The sequence below is a fragment of the Silurus meridionalis genome, chromosome 25, assembly GCF_014805685.1.
Source record: "Silurus meridionalis isolate SWU-2019-XX chromosome 25, ASM1480568v1, whole genome shotgun sequence".
Taxonomy (NCBI): Eukaryota; Metazoa; Chordata; class Actinopteri; order Siluriformes; family Siluridae; genus Silurus; species Silurus meridionalis.
In genome coordinates, this window is record NC_060908.1 from 10,460,762 (window position 1) to 10,481,589 (window position 20,828).

The following is a 20,828-nucleotide window of genomic DNA, read 5'->3' on the forward strand; positions in this document are numbered from 1 at the left end:
AAAGTTTCCAGCATGCTTATGTGACTTCACCCATTCTGCTTATGTTATTAGCTTAATTGTCACTGAACATGACATATATTGCACCTAGGAATAAAAGATTGGTGAAGGGAACAGAGGTGATGAGGAGGTGATGGGTAGATATGGCCTTAAGGAGAGGAATGTGGAAGGGCAGATGGTGGTAAATTTTGCTAAAAGGATGGAAATGGCAGTGGTAAAAAAATTTTAAGAAGAAGGAGGAGCATAGTGTGACATATAAGAGTGGAGGAAGGTGCACACAGGTGGACTATATTTTATTCAGTAGAAGCAACCTGAAAGAGATTGGAGACTAAGATGTTGGCAGGGGACAGTGTAGCTAGACAGCATCGGATGGTGGTTTGTAGGATGGCTATGGAGGTGAAGAAGAAGAGGAGGAGTGTGAGGACTTTAGGAAGAATAAGATGGGGGAGACTGAAGGCGGAAGACTGTAGTGTGAGATTCAGGGAAGAGGTCAGACAGGGGCTCAGTGGTGGTGAAGAGGTGTTGGATGATTGGGGATCTACTGCAGAAGTGATAAGGGAGACAGTTAGAAAGGTATTTGGTGTGACATCTGGGAAGAGAAAGGATGTAAAGAGACGTGGTGGTGGAAAGAGGTAGTGCAGGAAAGCATAAGGAGAAAGAGGTTGGTGAAACAGAATTGGGATCGACAGAGTGATGAGAAAAGTAGGCAGGAGTACAAGGAGATGTGACAGCAGGTGAAGAAGTTAAACATTAAGGAAGGAGAAAAGGATTAATACCGATTGGCGAGGCAGAGCGACAGAGCAGGGAAGGATGTTCTGCAGGTTAGAGCAATAAAGGGTGCAAATGGAAATGTTGACTAGTGAGGAAAGTGTGTTGAAAAGGTAGAGGGAGTATTTTGAGAAGATGATTAATGAAGAAAATGAGAGAATGTTGGGTGATATGGAGATGGTAAAGCATAGGTGGTAGATGGTAAATAGGATTAGCAATTAGGAAGTGAGAGCAGATTAAGAGGATGAAGAGTGGAAAGTCAGTTGGACCAGATGACATACCAGTAAAACAATAAAGATGTTTAGGAGAGATTGCAATGGAACAAAATTTGGTGCAGGACATTCATGAGGACAGTGTGACAGCATTGAAGTGTGCAGTAGAAAAATAACAGACTGGTTCAAGGTGGAGTTTGGATTGCATCAGCAATGATCGTCTCTAAGCCCTTTCTTGTTTGCAGTGGTGATGGACACGTTGATGGATGAGGTCAGACAGGAGTCTCCATGGATTATGATGTTTGCAGATGATATTGTGATTTGTGGTGAGAGTAGGGAGCAGGTGGAGAAGAGCCTGGAGAGGTCTAGGTATGCGCTGGAGAGAAGGGGAATGAAAGTCAGTAGGAGTAAGACAGAGTACATGTGTGTGAATGAGAGGGAGTGCAGTGGAGTGGTGCGGTTACAGGGAGAAGAGGTGGAGAAGGTGGAGGAGTTCAGGTAACCGGGGTCAACAGTGCAAAGTAATGGAGTGTGTGTTAGAGAAGTGAAGAAAAGAGTGCAGGCAGGGTGGAGTGGGTGGAGAAGAGTGACAGGAGTGATTTGTGATAGAAGAATATCTGCAAGAGTGAAAGGGAAAGTTTATAGGACTGTGGTGAGACCTGCGATGATGTATGGTTTGGAGACAGTGGCATTGAGTAAAAGACAGGAGGTGGAGCTGGAGGTAGCAGAGCTGAAGATGTTGAGGTTTTCGTTGAGAGTGATGAGGATTGACAGGATTAGAAAAGAGTTTATTAGAGGGACAGCGCATGTAGGACGTTATGGAGACAAGGTGAGGGAGGCGAGATTGAGATGGTTTGGACATGTGCAGAGGAGGGTATATGGGGTATATCAGTAGGAGAATGCTCGGGATGGAGGAGCCAGGCAGGAGGAAAAGAGGAAGGAAAAAGAGAAGGTTTAGGGATGTGGTAAAAGAAGACATGCAGGTAGTTGTTTTGAACAGATTGGTATGAAGACGGATGATCCGCTGTGGCCACACCTATTGGAAGCAACCGAAAGAAGTGGTCGTCACTGAACATGGCATATTAACATATATGCACTATAAGTATATAGACAGACTCATCACTGGATACCTTATCTTTTTTATCCATATGTGCTTGTTGAACAACCCATGACAGAATCAGCTTCCTATTTGCTGTAGTCATAACCACCACTATTCTGAGAGGGCTTTCTAGATTCTAGACTAGATTTTGTAACATGTCTGGGGATTTGTCCATTCAGCCTGAAAGCATGCGTGAGAAAAGTGTAGTCAGAGATCTAGTTCAACCTAAACGTGTATGATAGTTCTGGGCTTTGTGGAAGCCACAACTTTTTGTTGTGTTTATGGATGCTTTAGCACAGGGGCATTGTCATGTTCAAACAGTTTTCGGCTCTCACTGTAATTCCTTTGAACGGAAAGTTTAATGCTACAGCTGAGAAAGACATTTTAAAGAATTGTGTTCTTCCAAATTTTGGGTATGGGTGTAAGGGTTGAGTGTTCACATACTTTTACCCATATAGTAAAAAAGTATTGGGATACACCTCTTAATTATTTAGGTGTTTCAGTCAGACCGATGGCCACAGGTGTATAAATTCAAGCCTCTAGACATGCAGTCTTCATTTATATTTGGAAGAAAAAAATGGGTCGTTCTGAAGGGCTGTTAATTCATGTGTGACACTGTAATAGTATGCCACCTTTGCGATAGATAGATAGATAGATAGATAGATAGATAGATAGATAGATAGAAAGAAAGAAAGAAAGAAAGAAAGAAAGAAAGAGAGAAAGAAAGAAAGAAAGAAAGAAAGAAAGAGAACTTTATTGTCATTGCATTGTACAGGTACACAGCAACAAAATGCAGTTTGGCATCTACCAGAAGTGCAAAATGTAGAAATAGTGCAGATAAATATGTAGCATATTTACAGCATGTGATATATACAGTATGTGAGCATATGTACAGTGAATAAATATAAAGGCTAGTACAGTGCAAAGATGTGTGGACATCATTAAGAAGTACAGACAAATGGTTTTAAGGCTATGGCATTGAAGAGCAAATGTGCAGAAGTGAAAGGTTATAAGATTATGGCTTTTAAGAAATGTGCAAGCTGAATAAACAGTAATATGTGTACACACATTATATACACATATACATGAATGTGAAATGTTGGGCAGAATGTACAGTAGGGATATAAAGATACATAAAGATAAAAAAATAGTGCAGATGTAATGAGGAGTAAAAAAGATATACTATGTGATATGTACATGTATGGTACAGAGGTTATTTACAGTGTTTTGTGGGCTTTTTTTTTTAGTGATCTAGCGGTGTAGTGTAGAGTTCAGTGGTGTGCACTGCTGGTTCTTGTGCGTAAGTTCCTGTATCTCCTTCTTGATGGAAGGAGGTTAAACAGTTTATAACTGGGATGTGAAAAGTCCTTGATAATTTTGTGAGATCTGTGCAGACATCTGCTGTGGAGAAGGTGTTTAATGGCAGGTAGTTTGGTGCCAGTGATGCAACGTGCGGTTTTGACCACCCTCTGCAGGGCTTTATGTTCACACACAGTGAAGCCACCTTACCATATAGTGATGGAGTTGGTCAGGATGCTCTTGATGATGCAGCGGTAGAAACTCGTTAAAATCCCTGGGGACAGATGAGATTTTTTGAGAATTCTCAAGAAGTACAGGCATTGTTGTGCTTTCTTAATCAGAGCTGAAGTGTTCTTCTGCCAGGACAGCTCCTCATAGATGTGAACTCCCAGGAACTTAAAGCTGGATACTCGCTCTACTTCAGTTCCATTGATGTTGACTGGAAGATGTCTCCTGCTGTTGGATTTCCAAACGTCCACAATGAGCTCTTTAGACTTTGTGGCTTTGAGGGTCAGGTTGTTGTTGGCACACCATGTTGTCAGACTTTGGATCTCTTCCCTGTAGGTCGATTTGTCATTGTTGTCGATCTGGCCGACCACGGTGGTGTCATCTGCATACTTGATGAAGATGTTGGAGTTTTACAGAGGAGCACAATCATGGGTGAACAGGGAGTGGAGTAGTGGGCTCAGAACACAGCCCTGTGGGATGCCAGTGTTCAGAATGAGGGTTGAGGATATCTGGTTGCCCAACCTAACAGATTGAGTTCTGTTGGTGAGAAAGTCCAGAATCCATCTGCAAGTGGAGGTCACTGAGCTTAGTGATCAGTACAGTGGGGAGGACTGTATTGAAAACTGGCAAACTGGTGTGGGTCCAGTGTAGGTGGTAGGTCCGCAGTGAGGTGATTCAGGACCAGCTTCTCATAGCGATAGGGGTGAGTGCAACTGGGTGAAAGTCATTCAGACATTCGACAGCTGAGTGCTTAGGCACAGGTATGATGGTTGTGGTCTTCAGGCATGTAGGAACCGTGGCTTGGGCCAGTGACAGGTTGAAAATGTCAGTGAAAACCTGTGCCAGTTGTCCAGCGCATGCTCTGAGAACACGTCCTGGTATCTCATCCGGGCCAGCTGCCCTGCGTGCATCCACTCTACTAAATGCTGAATAGACGTCCTTTGTTAAAAGTGAAAGTGGGCTGTAAGCAGTAGAAGAGTCCGTGGTTGAGGTGAAATGTCCTATGCCTTGATCGAAACAAGCAAAAAAGCGATCGAGTTCGTCCGGTTGGAAGGCACTGCTGGTTGTTTGAGCTGTAGGTTTGTAGTCTGTGATGGTCTGGATACCTTTCCACATGCGTCTGGGGTCAGAGTTGATGTCCCTCCTCTGCACATGTCCTAACCACCTCAATCGCACCTCCCTCACCTTGTCTCCAAAACATCCTACATGTGCTGTCCCTCTAATAAACTCGTTTCTGATCTGTTTATCCTCGTCACTCCCAACAAAAATCTTCAGCTCGTACAGTAGTGTAATTACCTCTACCTTCAGTGAAGGTAAAACTCACTGTTTCAGCATGCCAAGACATTTTGGACAGTGCTATGCTTCCAACTTTGGGCTAATAGTTTGGAATTAATAGCTATTCCAGCATGACCGTGCCCCAGTGTGAAAAGCAAGGTCCATAAAGACATGGTTGAATGAGCTTGGTGTAGAAGAATTTGACTCACCTGCACACAGCCATGATTTAACCTCATCAACACCTTTGGAATGAACTGGAACAGAGAACCAGGCCTTCCTGTTCAACACCATATTAATGTCTGAGTATTTAGAATGCAATGTCATTACGGTCCGTGCTGGTGTTAATGGTCAGGTGTCCCAATACTTTTCTTTTTATATAATGTTGTCTAAGTATATACTGGTTATACTTCATATGGTTAGTGTTTCAAAAGCAAATAATGACAAATTGATCTATATTCTATATATTCTATAAATCTATATATTGATCTAAATTATAGTATGGACATTTTAATAATGTTTGATTTAAGAACAGAAATTCTACTTCTGCATGATGCACACAATTCACCTGCAAGAATTTCACTATTAGAATTTGATCATCTTATTGGTGACTTTTGTGCTTTAGTTGCTTAATACTATGGAGATTTTTTTTAAATACATGTTTTTGTTTAGCTATTTAAGTATGCATATATTGAAATTTAGATCCGTTAATATTAGTAATGTAGCTCCATTTAGTTAATTGCAAAAATAATTTCATATCTTTTCATCATTGCAGTGTTGGTGTTTTTTTGTTTTTGTTTTGTCTAATTTCTTCACATTTTTTAACATTAACTGAAGCGTTTGATCTGCATCTGCATGATATTAGGCATTGCAATACTGCCATGTGATTTTTTTTTTTTTTTTTTTTCTTTTCTTCTATTGAATAAATGAGTTGTACAGATGATCCTGTTCACCTCATTTAGCCATGTTTTCCTTTTTTCTTTTTTTCTTTTTTTTGAGAAGACTTGTGCTGTGAGATCTTTGAGCACTTTCTTGTGAATATAGTAAAGTAACAAAAATACTTGTATGTGTTTTTTGTATTTGATAATTGCCTTATTATTATTGTTTGTTAATCTTTCCCTTCTTCTTTGTCCATCGCCAGAACTGTTAATGTAGATTCTACAGACATAAAATTTGACCAGTATGTAAAAGAAAAAAAAGAGCCTTTTACTTGCCACATGTACATTAAAGCATGGTCACATTGTTTGCATATTCCAGCTGGGTCAACCTTGATACAACATATTTGGAGCATAGAGGATTAAGGGTTAAGTGCTTGGTCTAGAAAAAAATCCATTGATGAATAAACCTAGTCATTCAGTACATTCAGTTAGTCAATTAACTAACTGATTATTAACTAAACAGTTTAGCCTCACTAGTAAGCAGTTTTCTTAAGACTTACACCACTTTTTAGTCCCATTCTCTTTAAGTTCTCTTTGCATTATATGTGTGGAAATGTGTGGAAATTATCGTAGTTAATAATCATAGTTCTACTGTTTTTGTATTGTTGTAATTTGATTTGACTAAACAAATTAATCTCCAATTATGATCATTTTTATGATCAAGATTGTCTTCTGGCCTCATTTCTTCCACAAAGATCCTTTCAGGTTTTAATAATGTGTTAGTGTTTGATAATGGGTTCTTAACTCAATTTGAGTAGTTTCAGCAATCACCCTAGTTGTTGGAAAATAATTGGGCCCTTCTAAGACAGAGTAATATTGTTTTCTTGACTGCAGGACATATATACCAACAAAATGAGAAGCAAAAAAAAAAAAAAAAGCCCAAAAAAAGAGTCAGTTTGAATTTTTTTTCCAAACTCAAGAAACCTGATCCTAATGTGTGACCTGCACTTGTGTGTTTGAATCAATTAAGATTTTACTTGGGTTTAATTGGGATTAGGATCTACTAGCTCTAAAAACATAGCGGTCATGAGCCAGTAACATACACACGAACACACTTCCAAGTTTTGGCTGTAAGCTACCTTCATGAAATTTTGAACGTTTTATGCAATAAAGTAAGAACTGGCTACACGTGGTTTGCTCGGCAAATGGTGCGGGCACATGCAGATTGCTGCTTGTGACATTGTTTGTTTGAGTGTTGATTGATTTCTCTGTCTGTTAAGGAAAGATACTGACTAGCTAACTCATGCTTTAATTCAGGTTTTGTCATTAGAAACAGTCCATTAACTCCCAAGTATATTGTTTGAATCTGTAAGTACATTTTCAAGTATTTTAATACTGTTAATACAAATTGAAAATGCATTTTTCTTTTAGGTACAGCAATTTTTGTCTCATTAACTTTTTCCAGTTTCACCTACATTTATGAGCTGATAAGTTTTTACTTAAGTGGCCGAGCCTAAAAACCTCTCGAAACCTTACTCCTTCATACCTGTAGGTCCTGTGTGAAGCACTTTTAACTTTGGACATTGTCCCAAAGCAGCTATCCCAAAAAAAAAAAAAAATAGGTTATTAAGTTGGAATGTATAAGTTTAGTTTGTTTATTATACTGTAAGTTTATACCCAATGAGAAAGCCAGTGGTGACTGTGGCAGGGAAATACTCCTTGACCACCTTGAAAACCATTCACTGTGGTTATCTCGGGTCACAGCTGCTCTTAGAAAAACCTTTCATTGTGCCAGTTATTCAGGCCACCTCTAAATGCACAAACAATGCCATTTTTCATGAATCTATAATTATTATTATTGTTAAAAATGATATCTTGAATGAGTAATGATCAGATGGTGTGATGAATACAAACTAGTTAACTGAAATAACTAGAAATGGCTAACAGGAATATAGGACATGCGGACATACAGACATGCAGAGTCCCTTTTAATGTTAAAAAATAAGGTGGATTGAAGTGGCTAATGAATTAAAGGAATGACTGTACAGTACTGTGCAAACGGTTTTGGCAGTTGTGGACAAAATGCTATAAAGTGAGAAAATAAAAACAAATCAATATTTGTGGTACCCACCCTTTGGCTTTCAATTCTTACTGTTGCACACATTGTACACTTGCACAAATTCAGGGATTTTGTTGGATTAGATTCAGGGATCTTCTTTTGGCTGCTCCCATAATGGGTCGCCACAGCGGATCAACCGTCTTCATACCCCCCTGTTCTCTATATCTGCCTCTTTCAAACAAACTTCCTGTATGTCTTCCCTCACCACATCCATAAACCTCCTCCTTGGTCTTTCTCTTTTCCTTCTTCCTGATGGCTCCATCCTCAGCATTCTTCTACTGATATACCTCATATCCCCTTCTCTGCACATGTCCAAACCATCTCAATTTCTCCCTCACTTTGTCTCTAAAATGTCCTACAAGTGCTGTTGCTTTAATAAACTTATTTCTAATCCTAATTTATTGCTCTAACTTGCAGCACATCCTTCCCAGCTCAGTCCTTCTGCCTGGCCAGTCGGTACAAATCCTTTTCTCCTTCCTTAGTGTCCAACCTCTCATACAGCTCCTCATATGCCTTTTCCTCAGCTTAAGCTACATCTCTCTTCACCTGCTGCAGCATCTCAATTCATTTTTATTTGTATAACGCGTTAACAATGAACATTGTCACAGATAATGCAGTGATAAAGAATGAATAAGATTTTCTTTATATATATATATATATATATATATATATAAGTTTGTCCCTGATGAACGAGCCGGTGGTGACTGTGGAAAGGAAAAACTCCCCAATCACTTTGTACTCCTGCCTACTTTTCTCATCACTCTGTCAATCCCAATTCTGTTTTGCCAACCTCTTTCTCCTTATGCTCTCCTGCACTTCCTTATTCCATCACCACGTCTCTTTGTCTTCCTTTCTATTTCCAAATGTCACATCAAGTACCTTTCTAGTTGTCTCCCTTATCACTTCTGCAGTAGTTGCCTAATCATCCAACACCTCTTTACCACCACTGCACCCCTGTCTGACCTTTTCCCTGAATCTCACTGGATTAAATTCAGGTGTAGGATAAAAAATACATAAAAATTACCCACATATTAAATTGATGAACATAAACAGCTGCTTTGTATAATTTTGTATAATTCATGTATGATAAAAAAATTATAAAAAGCAGCTGCAGATGATCATTAATTTTATATGTAGGATGAAACACAGTCAACTGAAACAGAAACAGCCAATGGGGCCAGTGAGGTTGTGGAAGACATGTCTGGTTGTGGAAGTTTCATGTCACTGGTCACACAATATCAAGACTGATCACAGCAACAATACATAAAGTAATTATACTGCATCAGCAAGGTCTCTCCCAGGCAAAAACAGACTGGGGTTTCAAGATGTGGTGTTCAAGCTATTTTGTAGAAGCACAAAGAAAGGTTGGCAATGTTGAGGCAGACCTATATCACCATGATATCTTTAGCAGAAAACGAAGTTTGAAATCTGGTCTCTGAGACATTTCTGTGTTCATTCGAGTTTGTTCATTGGTTTATTCAGTCACAGCAACCTACTGATTAGCAGGTGGCAGCACTGTGCCTTTCTTCTTTAGTGCTGCATTGCGGAGATGGTTTCCTTCAGAAGAACTCTCTTAGTAATGAGTAGCAGAACTGCCAGCTCCACGATTCACAATTCACACTTTTTCCTTGCTGCTTTACTGAGTGGATTGTCCTCAGAATAGCATTTTGAGTGAGTACTCAAGGAATTGCAGACCCCACTATTCATAATACGGCTCCACAAAACTAAAGTTTAATCTGCAGAACTATTTAATGTGTACAGTATCTAAGCTTTTAGTTGTCTAAATAAACATTTTATCCACATTAAAGTTGATACCAACATATCACAGTTGCCAGTTTGTAGAAGTGAAAGGGTTTTTTCCTGTTTCTTATCTGATGAGAAGATACTTGCTGAGCCTGTCAAAAAATCAAAAGATTGCTGTGGCATCAGAAGTGGCTTAGTCAAAAGTATCTGTTGGCGGAGAGCTCAGTATAGCAGGAGAACATTCTGTCTCCTGATTCATTCTTTTTCTTCAAGCCTTTCTCCTAGTGCAATGGATACAACAGCTGTTATGGGCACCTTTGGTTACAGACGTGTCTGGTGCAGTTCACCTAAACCCACATGTGCTTATACTTGGCATTGCTTGTCTGTATACCTGACATTGTTGATCACAGCATATGATTTGTGGTTTGTAAAGATAAAGGTCTATACTTAGTCACGCAATACCAAAGCACAGAATTGGCTGTTATACACATCGTGCACTTGCTTTGGAGTAAGTATTATACTCAATGATGAGGCATTGATTGAGCTGATCAAAGTCTCGTTCTTGGCATTGAAATACTTAGGGCAATACATATTTCCACTAATTAGACTTATGGACCGTTAACCACATTTGCTGCAATAAACCTCTGAAGGGTATCTGGAATTAAGCACCTTTCAGAAGTATGTTCAACCTGCAGTTAACCCCAACCACTACAGATGGGCAAATATTCTCATTTCAAGGATGAGAAAGCAAAGGAAAGCCATATCTGCTTGTAAGAATTTAGAGCAGCCTGAATAGCCCCAAAATGTGTCCAAATCTTGTGACGCTGACATCTAATGAGTCATTTATGACAGTGTGTCATTATGACATTATGACTGCCATGTGTTGATGTAAATCACTAGAATAGAATAAGTTAAAAAAAAAACAATTCTGTCCTGGATTTAGCCATGCCTCATACAAAGTGACTTACCCACCAGATCAGTATTATGGTGCAACAGTCTTGATTTTGAAGGAAGTGCATATTTCCAGGAGGGTGGTGCATACATCTTGGTGATACAGCAGATGTGGGAAAATTTCGAAGAGACAACTTTTTCTAAATGCAAGTATGCTTATTTTTAAGGAGACAAAATATGGTCCACAACTCACTTTATGACCTACTGTATGCACTCCCACATCCTTTACTGACTCTGAACATGCTGCATACCATTAGAAAATTACTCTGCAGTGGTCTGCTCAAGGCTTCAAATGGGATAAAATAAATTTGAGCTCTGCTGCTGCTGCTGCTGCTGGAACATACTTGGATTTTTTTCTCCAGCCAGAAATGTTACAGAGGAGCATAAAATTATTGTGGCTTCCCTGAAAAATAAAATATACATGAAAACTTCGGGAAATAAATTTAAATTAGAAAGGAAAGCTATAGAAATGTGTGCATTGCATACATACATTAGATTCATAAGTGTTTGCACAGTGATGCAACACTGTTAATATGTACATCGCCTCAACAGAATTCAAATTGAACCAATCAAGATTTAAGTTTACAAAATATTAAATTAAAAATTGCAGTATTTTTTTTATCTATTTACTCCACAGACACACACTTAAAAGCAAATGATTAACATGATTAAAAATAAATATTACCTAACAGAAGATAAAAATATAAAGGGTTAAATCAGTTACCCTTAGTTGCTTGAGAATTAAATGCCAACATAAAAACGAAACAAGAATTCTTTAGCCGACCAGCTTCTCATGTGAGTAACCATAAAAAACTGTAAAACTAGGATTTTTCGATTAGACCTATTCAGCAGATCATTTTTGTCATTGTTTTGACATGTATTATGCTCTTTAGTGCTTAAACCATATGCCTCACTCTGCAACAAGTCCGTTTGCATGGCCGTCATCCCAGAAAAAAAGCCTCTCCTGAAGCTGGCTCACAAGAAAGCCTGCAAACAGCATGAATTACTTAAACCATGTCCTGTGGTCTGATGACACTAAGATAAACTGATGTGTCCAGCATGTGTGTGTAGTACAGTGGTACCTTGAACTACGAGTTTAATTCGTTCCGTGGTCGAGCTCGTAGCTCAATTTGCTCACACATCAAATCAATTTTCCCCATTTAAAATACTTAAAATGCACTTAATCCGTTCCAACCCTCTTAAAATGCCACCCTATTTTTTGTTTTTAATGTTATTAAATAAGGAAAATACATTTCTAAATAACAAATATTCGGTGCAACCCAGATTAGGATGGGTTCCCTCTTGAGTCTGATTCCTCTCAATGTTTCTTCCTTATGCATCAGGGACAAACTTACTTATAAAGAACATATTCACTTTTCACCACATTATCTGTGTAAAGCTGCTTTGAGACAATGTTCATTGCTAAAAGTGATATACAAATAAAAATGAATTGAATTGGATATTGTATATAAACATAATAGAAAGAGTATGTAAAAATATAATAATAGCCTCTGTTACGCTAGTTCCTGCAAGCTGCTTCTCCGTCATCTTTTCATGGACAGACGTCCGGAGCTTAGACATTATTTTTACACCTTTGGCTGGCGTTATAACCTTAAGCGACTCCTTCTGCTTTAAAATCTTGCAAATCGTAGACGTTAAACGTTCGTATTGCCTGGACAAGTCTTTTACTCGCATACCTTGTTCATGTTGCTCGATAATTTCACGCTTTAATTTAATGGACATCATCCTCCTCTTCTCAGCATTGTCACTAGAACCTAGAACATTTAGAAAAATGAATTTGCACAAAACATGAAGCACAAAGCAAGAAACCGCAAGCACAACAAATCAGTGTTTACTCTACGAGGTGAACACGTGAAGAGAATGAGAGAGCGTGTAAACATAACAAAGCAAATAATTGACGGAGTGACGTCTCGTACCTCGGAAAACTTAATTACAGTAATACATTAATTCACTCGTAGATCAAGATACCACTGTATATCTTCTTATTGTGTCCCATAGGAAGATATACTACAATGGTTGCTGAAATGTGAGGGGTGTACTCACTTTTGTGAGATACTGTAGCTGTTATGTGCTACAAAAGGAAAAATGGAAACGGGCTTTTAGAAAAGAGCTAAAGCATTAAAAGCTAGTTGTGTTGGGGTCAGAAAATCTCCAGAACTACAATCCAGCAAAATCTACATCACCACAATTTGTTTGGAAGTGTTTCAGAAACAAAGCATTCAGCCTGATCCAAAATCAAACATATTCAGCTTGCCAGAGAGTACTGATTCTTCGAACATAGAAGTTTTATGCATTAGACTCCAGAGGCGGATGTATTGGGGATTTTTTTTAGGCGAGGACCCGGATATTTTCTTGGTATACATGGCACCATTTTATTCTATCGATCTATATATACAGTATACACTGCCCGTCCAAAAAAAAGTGGCACCACCTGGATTTAAGTAAATAGGTAAGAGCCTCCCTGCATGGATGATTATGTTTCAGTTGGCAACAAGTAATTTAACCCTAAATGATGCAGTGAGTAGATTCTCATTTCTTAAACAACCATGTCGGAAGGGTCAAATTATTAGCATGCATCCAAGGACATTGCTGAAACTACTAAAATTTGGTTAAGAACTGTCCAACGCATTATTTTAAACTGGAAGAATAGTGGGGAACCATCATCTTCGAGGAAGAAATGTGGTCTGAAATAAAACTTGAATGATCGTGATCAGTGATCACTTAAACGTTTGGTGTAATAAAATCATAAAAAAACAACAGTAGAACTCACGGCTATGTTTAATAGTGAAAGTAAGAGCATTTCCACACGCAATATGTGAGGGAGACTCAAGGGATTGGAACTAAACAGCTGTGTAGCATTAAGAAAACCACTTATCAGTGAGGCTAATCAGGGGAAAAAGGCTTCAAAAGGTTTTGCTAGGGAGCATAGCAAGATTTAACTCTGGAGCAATGGAATAAGGTAATGTGGTCTGATGAGTCCAGATTTAGCCTGTTCCAGAGTGATGAGGGCATCAAGGTAAGAAAAGGGGTGGATTAACTGATGCACCATCATGTCTAGTGCCTACCGTACAATCATGTGGGGGCAGTGCTACGATCTGGGGTTGCTGCAGTTGGTCAGGTCTGCGTTCTGCAACGTAATGCGCCCAAAGAATGAGGTCAGCTGACTTCCTGAATATACTGAGTGATATAAGGGACCAGGATTCTTCAGGCTCAAATTGTGAAAGAGTGGTTGAGGGAGCATGAGACATAATTTTCAGTCCAGACCTTAACCCCATTAAGAATCTTTGGGATGTGCTGGAGAAGACCTTGTGCAGCGGTCCGACTCTCCCATCATCAATACAAGATCTTGGTGAAAAATTACTGCAACATAATGCGTGCCGTAATCAAAGCTAAAGGCAGTCCAACTAAATATTGGAGTGTGACTGTTTTTTCAGACGGGCAGTGAATATTAGGGTGGAAAAACATAATATACAAAAATAATTGTTTCAGAGGTTTTGCTTTATTCATACTAAGCATTATCTTCACACACATAACATCATCCTTACAGGCCTAGGCATCTGGAAACAGTTTAGAATCTTCAGCATCGAATTGAAGTTAAACACACAGAGACCAAAACCATATAAGTCCAGCAAACAAAAAGCCAACCAGAACTCCATGCTTAGTATGTGAATTATTGTTTTGATAACAGCTTGGTAGTGACTCTGCATGCGTCAACAGTTGGCAGTGACATTTTGGTGACAGGCTCTCTGAAAGTGAGGTTCTTTCCTTTAATATTACAGCTGTCATGACTGGGGTGGGAGCTGATGATGACATCCCACTTGGTGAGAGGAAAACTGTGACAGACTTCTGCTATCTGCTGGACAAGTCCAAACAGCTTTTCAATGGCCTAAGGTCTGTATGATGGAGTACTTTATTTCTCTTCAAGTACTTTTTACTTTGAACACTACGTTTGCTTTTCTTTTTGTATGCTCTCTCCTTGCACCTGAAGCGAGCATCCCACTGTTACTGTGACTGAACTATAGCCTTGATCAAGGTGGTGTTGACTTTCCTCCCAGCTGCTTCACACTTATCATTAAGATGATTGTGGCTGTGTGTTGGAGGTCTGGTTTGGGTGGTGTCAAAAGAAAAAAACAATATGGAGATAATATAAATATTATCACTCGCTCTCCCTACTGCATAACAAATGTAGCTCTATTTTGTTATCCTGTCTATAACATAAAATAGTTGTCTACCAGACACTCAATGGCATTCATATATCTCTCAACTGAATCAGATAAGGCTCATTACTTTGGAGGCATCAACTCACCTTGACCATCTGCCAGCCACAGACACCATCAGCCTTGCTGTAACAGCTTCATGTAGCTTCCTCTATTCATTGGTGTTTCAGTGTCCTTGACCTCACTTGGTGCAAGAGAGAAGTCCTTCTACCAGTGCTTACTTGCACTAGAAGGTTCTCCTGGGTTTACTAGGTAAATATGATGCTCTGTTCATTAAGACCAACTGACCACCAAGTGGTGATCAGTAGACAGTGCTATGTCTCTCTCTTCACCTGATTGTCAAAAACATATAAACTGATGTCTAATGATACAATCCCACAAATTCTCAAGTTCTTACACTGCCTCTGTCTCTGTTGCAGTTTTCATTGTGTCTCTGTGTGCTTAAGCCTGTTATCTGTTTTGTGTAAATGTGAGGATAGGTGTATGTGTGTATGTACGCGGATAAGTGACTGTCTAAAAGCATGGATTATTTTAGAGTAATTAGAGAGTTACCATCATTCTCCCTTATATAGCCCTTAAGTGTTTGTCTGTATGCCTCTACCACCCCTGTGATACCAGTGCAGCCTAGTGTCCTAAAAGAATGGGAAAATGATTGAGGTAGGATCAGAGAGAAAGAATAGAAAAGGCAGAAGAGAATAGTAGTGCCAGAGTTACTACATCAATTTTCACACATATCTACCTTTCTTGCTCTTACACTTTCCTCCACATCTGTGTCTTCTTTGTTAGTCTTCTTGCACTTTTCTTCTCTGACCTTCACTTTATTAACATGTTAATCGGACTGATAAAATTGGCAGTTTATGTACACACTCCCCATTAGCCGCTGTATTGCCACATCCAGAGTGCTGTGTATTTTTTATTTATCATGGTGAAAGAGAATTAATTTCCCACAACTGATTCAGAAAATAATTTTAATAAAATAAAATTGATAAGGTAATTTGACACACAGTCTTGATGCCTCTTTTTGTTTATTTATAGTTCTCTGACTTAAACTATATGTTGTGAGACATGATTAATGTTTGTGGTACAAACTAATGTTTTTTTTTTTTTTTTTTCCCCCATTTCTAAAGAGATCTTCCTCAGTATGGACACAAACAATGGCAGTCCTATTTCGGCCGTACTTTTGACGTCTACACTAAGCTTTGGAAGTTTCAGCAGCAACACAGGTCAGTGATTAATTCCAAATAGTAAATAATACTACAATACTAATGAACATGTGCAGTAAATTATTTTTCCAAAAAATTACAAACAGCATGAACATCAGAATATTGAAGACAATTACTAAGCACTTATTCATCATTCTATATTGGCATCCACTGAGCTAACCACCAATTACAGTATCTCACAAAAGTGAGTACACCTCTTACATTTCAGCAACCATTTTAGTATATTTTCTCAAGAAACAATAATATAGACATGAAACTTGGATATATTTTAGAGTAGTCAATGTGCAGTAGAGATTTACTGTCCTCTAAAAATAACTCAACATACAGCCATTATTGTCTAAATAACTGCCAACAAAAGTGAGTACAGCTATACATCGCTTAACTATGTAAAGCCACATGTCCAATTCATCATTTTCGTGTTTTTGTCTGCTTGACAGACCATACAAATTTGTTTATCTTGTGTATTAGAGCAGTTAAAATTTGGTGCTTTGTGTACAATGCTCTCATATTGATCACTGGAGGTTCAATAGGACACCATGGCAAATAACTTTCTGAGGATTTGAGAATTAAAATTGTTGCTCTCCACAAAGATGGCCGAGAGTATAAGAAGATCCATAACACCCTGAAACTGAGTTACAGTACAGTGGTCAGGGCCATACAGAGGTTTTCCAAGATAGGGTCTAGTCCGAACAGGCTTCTCAAGGGTCAATCAAAGAGGTTGAGTCCTCATGCTGTGCATCAGGTTCAGAAGCTGGCTTAAACAGCATCATGAGTGCTGCTGTACTGGGAAACTGTGGTGCATTGAGGGAAACGTACTGTGACATTCTGAAGCAGAACATGATGCCCTTCTTTCAGAAACTGGGCTGAAGGGCAGTAACATAAAAACAACATAAAACAACCCCAAACACTCCGACAACATGTCATCTGTCTTGCTGCAAGTGAAGATGATGGAGTGGCTAAGTATGTCTTCAGACCTGAACCCTATTGAGCACCTGTGAGGTATCCTCAAGCAGAAGGTGAAGAAGTGCCATGTGTCTTAACATCCAGCCGCTCGTGATGTCATTATGGAGGACTGGAAGTGGATCCCAGCAACAACCTGTGCAGCTCTGGTGAATTCCATGCCCAGGAGGATTAAGGCAGTGCTAGATAACAATGGTGCACACACAAAATATAGACACTTTGGACACAGTTTTGACATGTTCACTTGGGGTGTACTCATATTTGTTGCCAGCTATTTTGACAATAATGGCTGTATGTTAAGTTATTTTTAGAGGACAGTAAATCTGTACTGCTATACAAGCTGCACATTGAATACTAAAATATCTCCAAGTTTCATTTCTCTAGTATTGTCCTTGAGAAGAAATGGTTGCTGAAATATGAGGGGTGTACTCACTTTTGTGAGATACTGTAGGTTACATTTGCTAAAGTTAGATTTAACTCAGTATAACAACTGAATAGTGTATCTTTTACAAATGTATAGACATCACCAGCGAAGTTCATACACAATGCTCTCTATATACAAGTTATATGGCATTACTAATATTGGTAAAATAAAATAGAATAACAAAAATGTCACTATTTGCACCCTCAAAGGTAGTATGTGTGTGTCTGTTTGTGTATTCAATGGGAGCACAGACAGGTGCTGGACAATCGATATGGCCTCAAGAGGTGGCAGATTGGTGAGGTGGCCTCCAAAATTGGCCAGCTCTACTACCATTACTAGTAAGGCTACTTATCCTTAAAATCTTAATTTTGTTCAGGCAAGGACTGCAGAATGTTCTGATAAGTGTATTTCTCGTTTCTTTCCTTCCTCAGCCTCCGTACCTCAGAAACAAGCTACTTAAATGAAGCATTTTCCTTCTACTCAGCCATCCGCCAGCGCTCATATTACTACCAGGTCAACAAGGAGGACAGGTGAGAATAGACTTCTTAAAAAAAATCATCCAATAGAGTTATATTTTATATTATATATGTATATATTTTATATTATATTTATATTCATTTTATGTATATAATATTTATTTAAATTATCATCTGAACAATCATTAGCATAAAATACTACCTTCAAACTTTTGATAAGATCCCCTACTGGAGGGTGTAATATTCAATATTATATTGAATATTCAATAATTTTTTATTGGTACAGTGCTATTAACAATAGATATTGTCCCTTTATAGATTTATAATTGTAGATCATAGAATATCCTAGTTTATATTCATATACCCTAATTAATCATATCGCAATCATGACGTATAATCTTGTGCGATTATATGACGGGTTTTCCGCACCGTTAACAAAACAAAAAAAGGCACCCCTGAGATTTTTTCAGAAAAACAAGTATTTCTCACAGAAAAGTATTGCATTAACACATGTTTTGCTATGCACATGTTTATTCCCTTTGTGTGTATTGGAACAAAACAAAAGCAAATTTGACATAATGTCACACAAAACTCAAAAAATGGGCTGGACAAAATTATTGTCAAAAATGTGGATAAATAAGATTGTTACATGCATGTGATGCTCCTTTAAACTCACCTGGGGCAAGTAACAGGTGTGGGCAATATACAAATCACACCTGAAAGCAGTTAAAAAGGAGAGAAGTTTACTTAGTCTTTGCATTGTGTGTGCCACACTAAGCATGGACAACAGAAAGAGCAGAAGAGAACTGTGTGAGGACTTGAGAACCAAAATTGTGGGAAAAATATCAACAATATCAAGGTTACAAGTCCATCTCCAGAGATCTAGATTTACCTTTGTCCACAGTGCGCAACATTATCAACAAGTTTGCAACCCATAGCGCTGTAGCTAATCCCTGGGCGTGGACGGAGGAGAAAAATTGATGAAAGGTTGCAACACAGGATAGTCCGGATGGTGGATAAGCAGCCCCAAACAAGTTCCAAAGAAATTCAAGCTGTCCTGCAGGCTCAGGGAACATCAGTGTCAATGCAAACTATTCGTAGACATTTAAAAGAAATGAAACGCTATGGCAGGAGACCCAGGAGGACCCCACTGCTTACACCGAGACATAAAAAAGCAAGACTACAGTTTGCCAAAATGTACTTGAGTAAGCCAAAATCCTTCTGGGAAAACATCTTGTGGACAGATGAGACCAAGATAGAGCTTTTTGATAAAGCACATCATTCTACTGTTTACCGAAAACGGAATGAGGCCTACAAAGAAAAGAACACAGTACCTACAGTCAAATATGGTGGAGGTTCAAAGATGTTTTGGGGTTGTTTTGCTGCCTCTGGCACTGGGTGCCTTAAGTGTGTGCAAGGCATCATGAAATCTGAGGATTACCAAAGGATTTTGGGGCGTAGTGTAGGGCCCAGTGTCAGAAAGCTGGGTTTGCGTTAGAGATCTTGGGTCTTCCAGCAGGACAATGACCCCAAACATACTTCAAAAAGCACCCAGAAATGGATGGCAACAAAGCGCTGGAGAGGTCTGAAGTGGCCAGCAATGAGTCCAGATCTAAATCCCATTGAACACCTATCGAGAGATCTTAAAATTGCTGTTGGGGAAAAAGCACCCTTACAATATGAGAGACCTGGAGCAGTTTGCAAAGGAAGAGTGGTTCAAACTTCCAGGTAATAGGTGTAAGAAACTTATTGATGGTTATAGGAAGCGACTGATTTCAGTTATTTTTTCCAAAGGGTGTGCAACCACATATTGGGTGTCCACTACACACAAAGGGAATAAACATGTGTATAGCAAAACATGTGTTAATTCAATACTTTTCTGTGAGAAATACTTGATTTTTTGAAATAATTTCAGGGGTGCCAACAATTTTGGCCATGACTGTATACTGTTGGTATATGCAGTGAGGAAAATAAGAATTTGAACACCCTGCTATTTTGCAAGTTCTCCCACTTAGAAATCATGGAGGGGTCTGAAATTGTCATCGTAGGTGCATGTCCACTGTGAGAGACATAATCTAAAAAAAAAATCCAGAAATCACAATGGATGATTTTAAAATATTTGTTTGTATGATACAGCTGCAAATAAGTATTTGAACACCTGAGAAAGTCAATGTTAATATTTGCCTTTGTTTGCAATTACAGAGGTCAAACGTTTCCTGTAGTTTTTCACCAGGTTTGCACATACTGCAGGAGGATTTTGGCCTCCTCCACACAGATCTTCTCTAGATCAGTCAGGTTTCTGGCCTGTCGCTGAGAAACACGGAGTTTGAGCTCCTCAAAGATTCTCTATTGGGTTTAGGTCTGAGACTGGCTAGGCCACGCCAGAACCTTGATATGCTTCTTACAGAGCCACTCCTTGGTTATCCTGGCTGTGTGCTTCGGGTCATTGTCATGTTGGAAGACCCAGCCACGACCCATCTTCAATGCTCTAACTGAGGGAAGGAGGTTGTTCCCCAAAATCTCGCAATACATGGCCCCAGTCATCCTCTCCTTAATACAGTGCAGTCGCCCTGTCCCATGTGCAGAAAAACACCCCCAAAGCATGATGCTACCACCCCATGCTTCACAGTAGGGATGGTGTTCTTGGGATGGTACTCATCATTCTTCTTCCTCCAAACACGTTTAGTGGAATTATGACCCAAAAGTTCTATTTTGGTCTCATCTGACCACATGACTTTCTCCCATGACTCCTCTGGATCATCCAAATGGTCATTGGCAAACTTAAGACGTGCCTGGACATGTGCTGGTTTAAGCAGTGGAACCTTCCGTGCCATGCATGATTTCAAACCATGACGTCTCAGTGTATTACCAACAGTAACCTTGGAAACGGTGGTCCCAGCTCTTTTCAGGTCATTGACCAGCTCCTCCCGTGTAGTTCTGG

General features: G+C 39.1%; 1 protein-coding gene across 4 annotated transcripts in view; it reads left to right on the plus strand.

Annotated features, from left to right (window-relative positions):
* Positions 1-20,828, plus strand: part of scai (suppressor of cancer cell invasion) — a 39,625-nt gene that overhangs the window by 1,482 nt on the left and 17,315 nt on the right. For all 4 annotated transcript variants that reach the window (XM_046838781.1, XM_046838780.1, XM_046838783.1 and 1 more), the window contains exons 3-6: positions 14,367-14,478; positions 15,932-16,027; positions 17,663-17,749; positions 17,843-17,941. In XM_046838781.1, coding sequence (XP_046694737.1) covers positions 14,372-14,478; positions 15,932-16,027; positions 17,663-17,749; positions 17,843-17,941 — 389 coding nt within the window. In that variant the 5' untranslated portion in view covers positions 14,367-14,371. The remainder of the gene's footprint in view (positions 1-14,366; positions 14,479-15,931; positions 16,028-17,662; positions 17,750-17,842; positions 17,942-20,828) is intronic.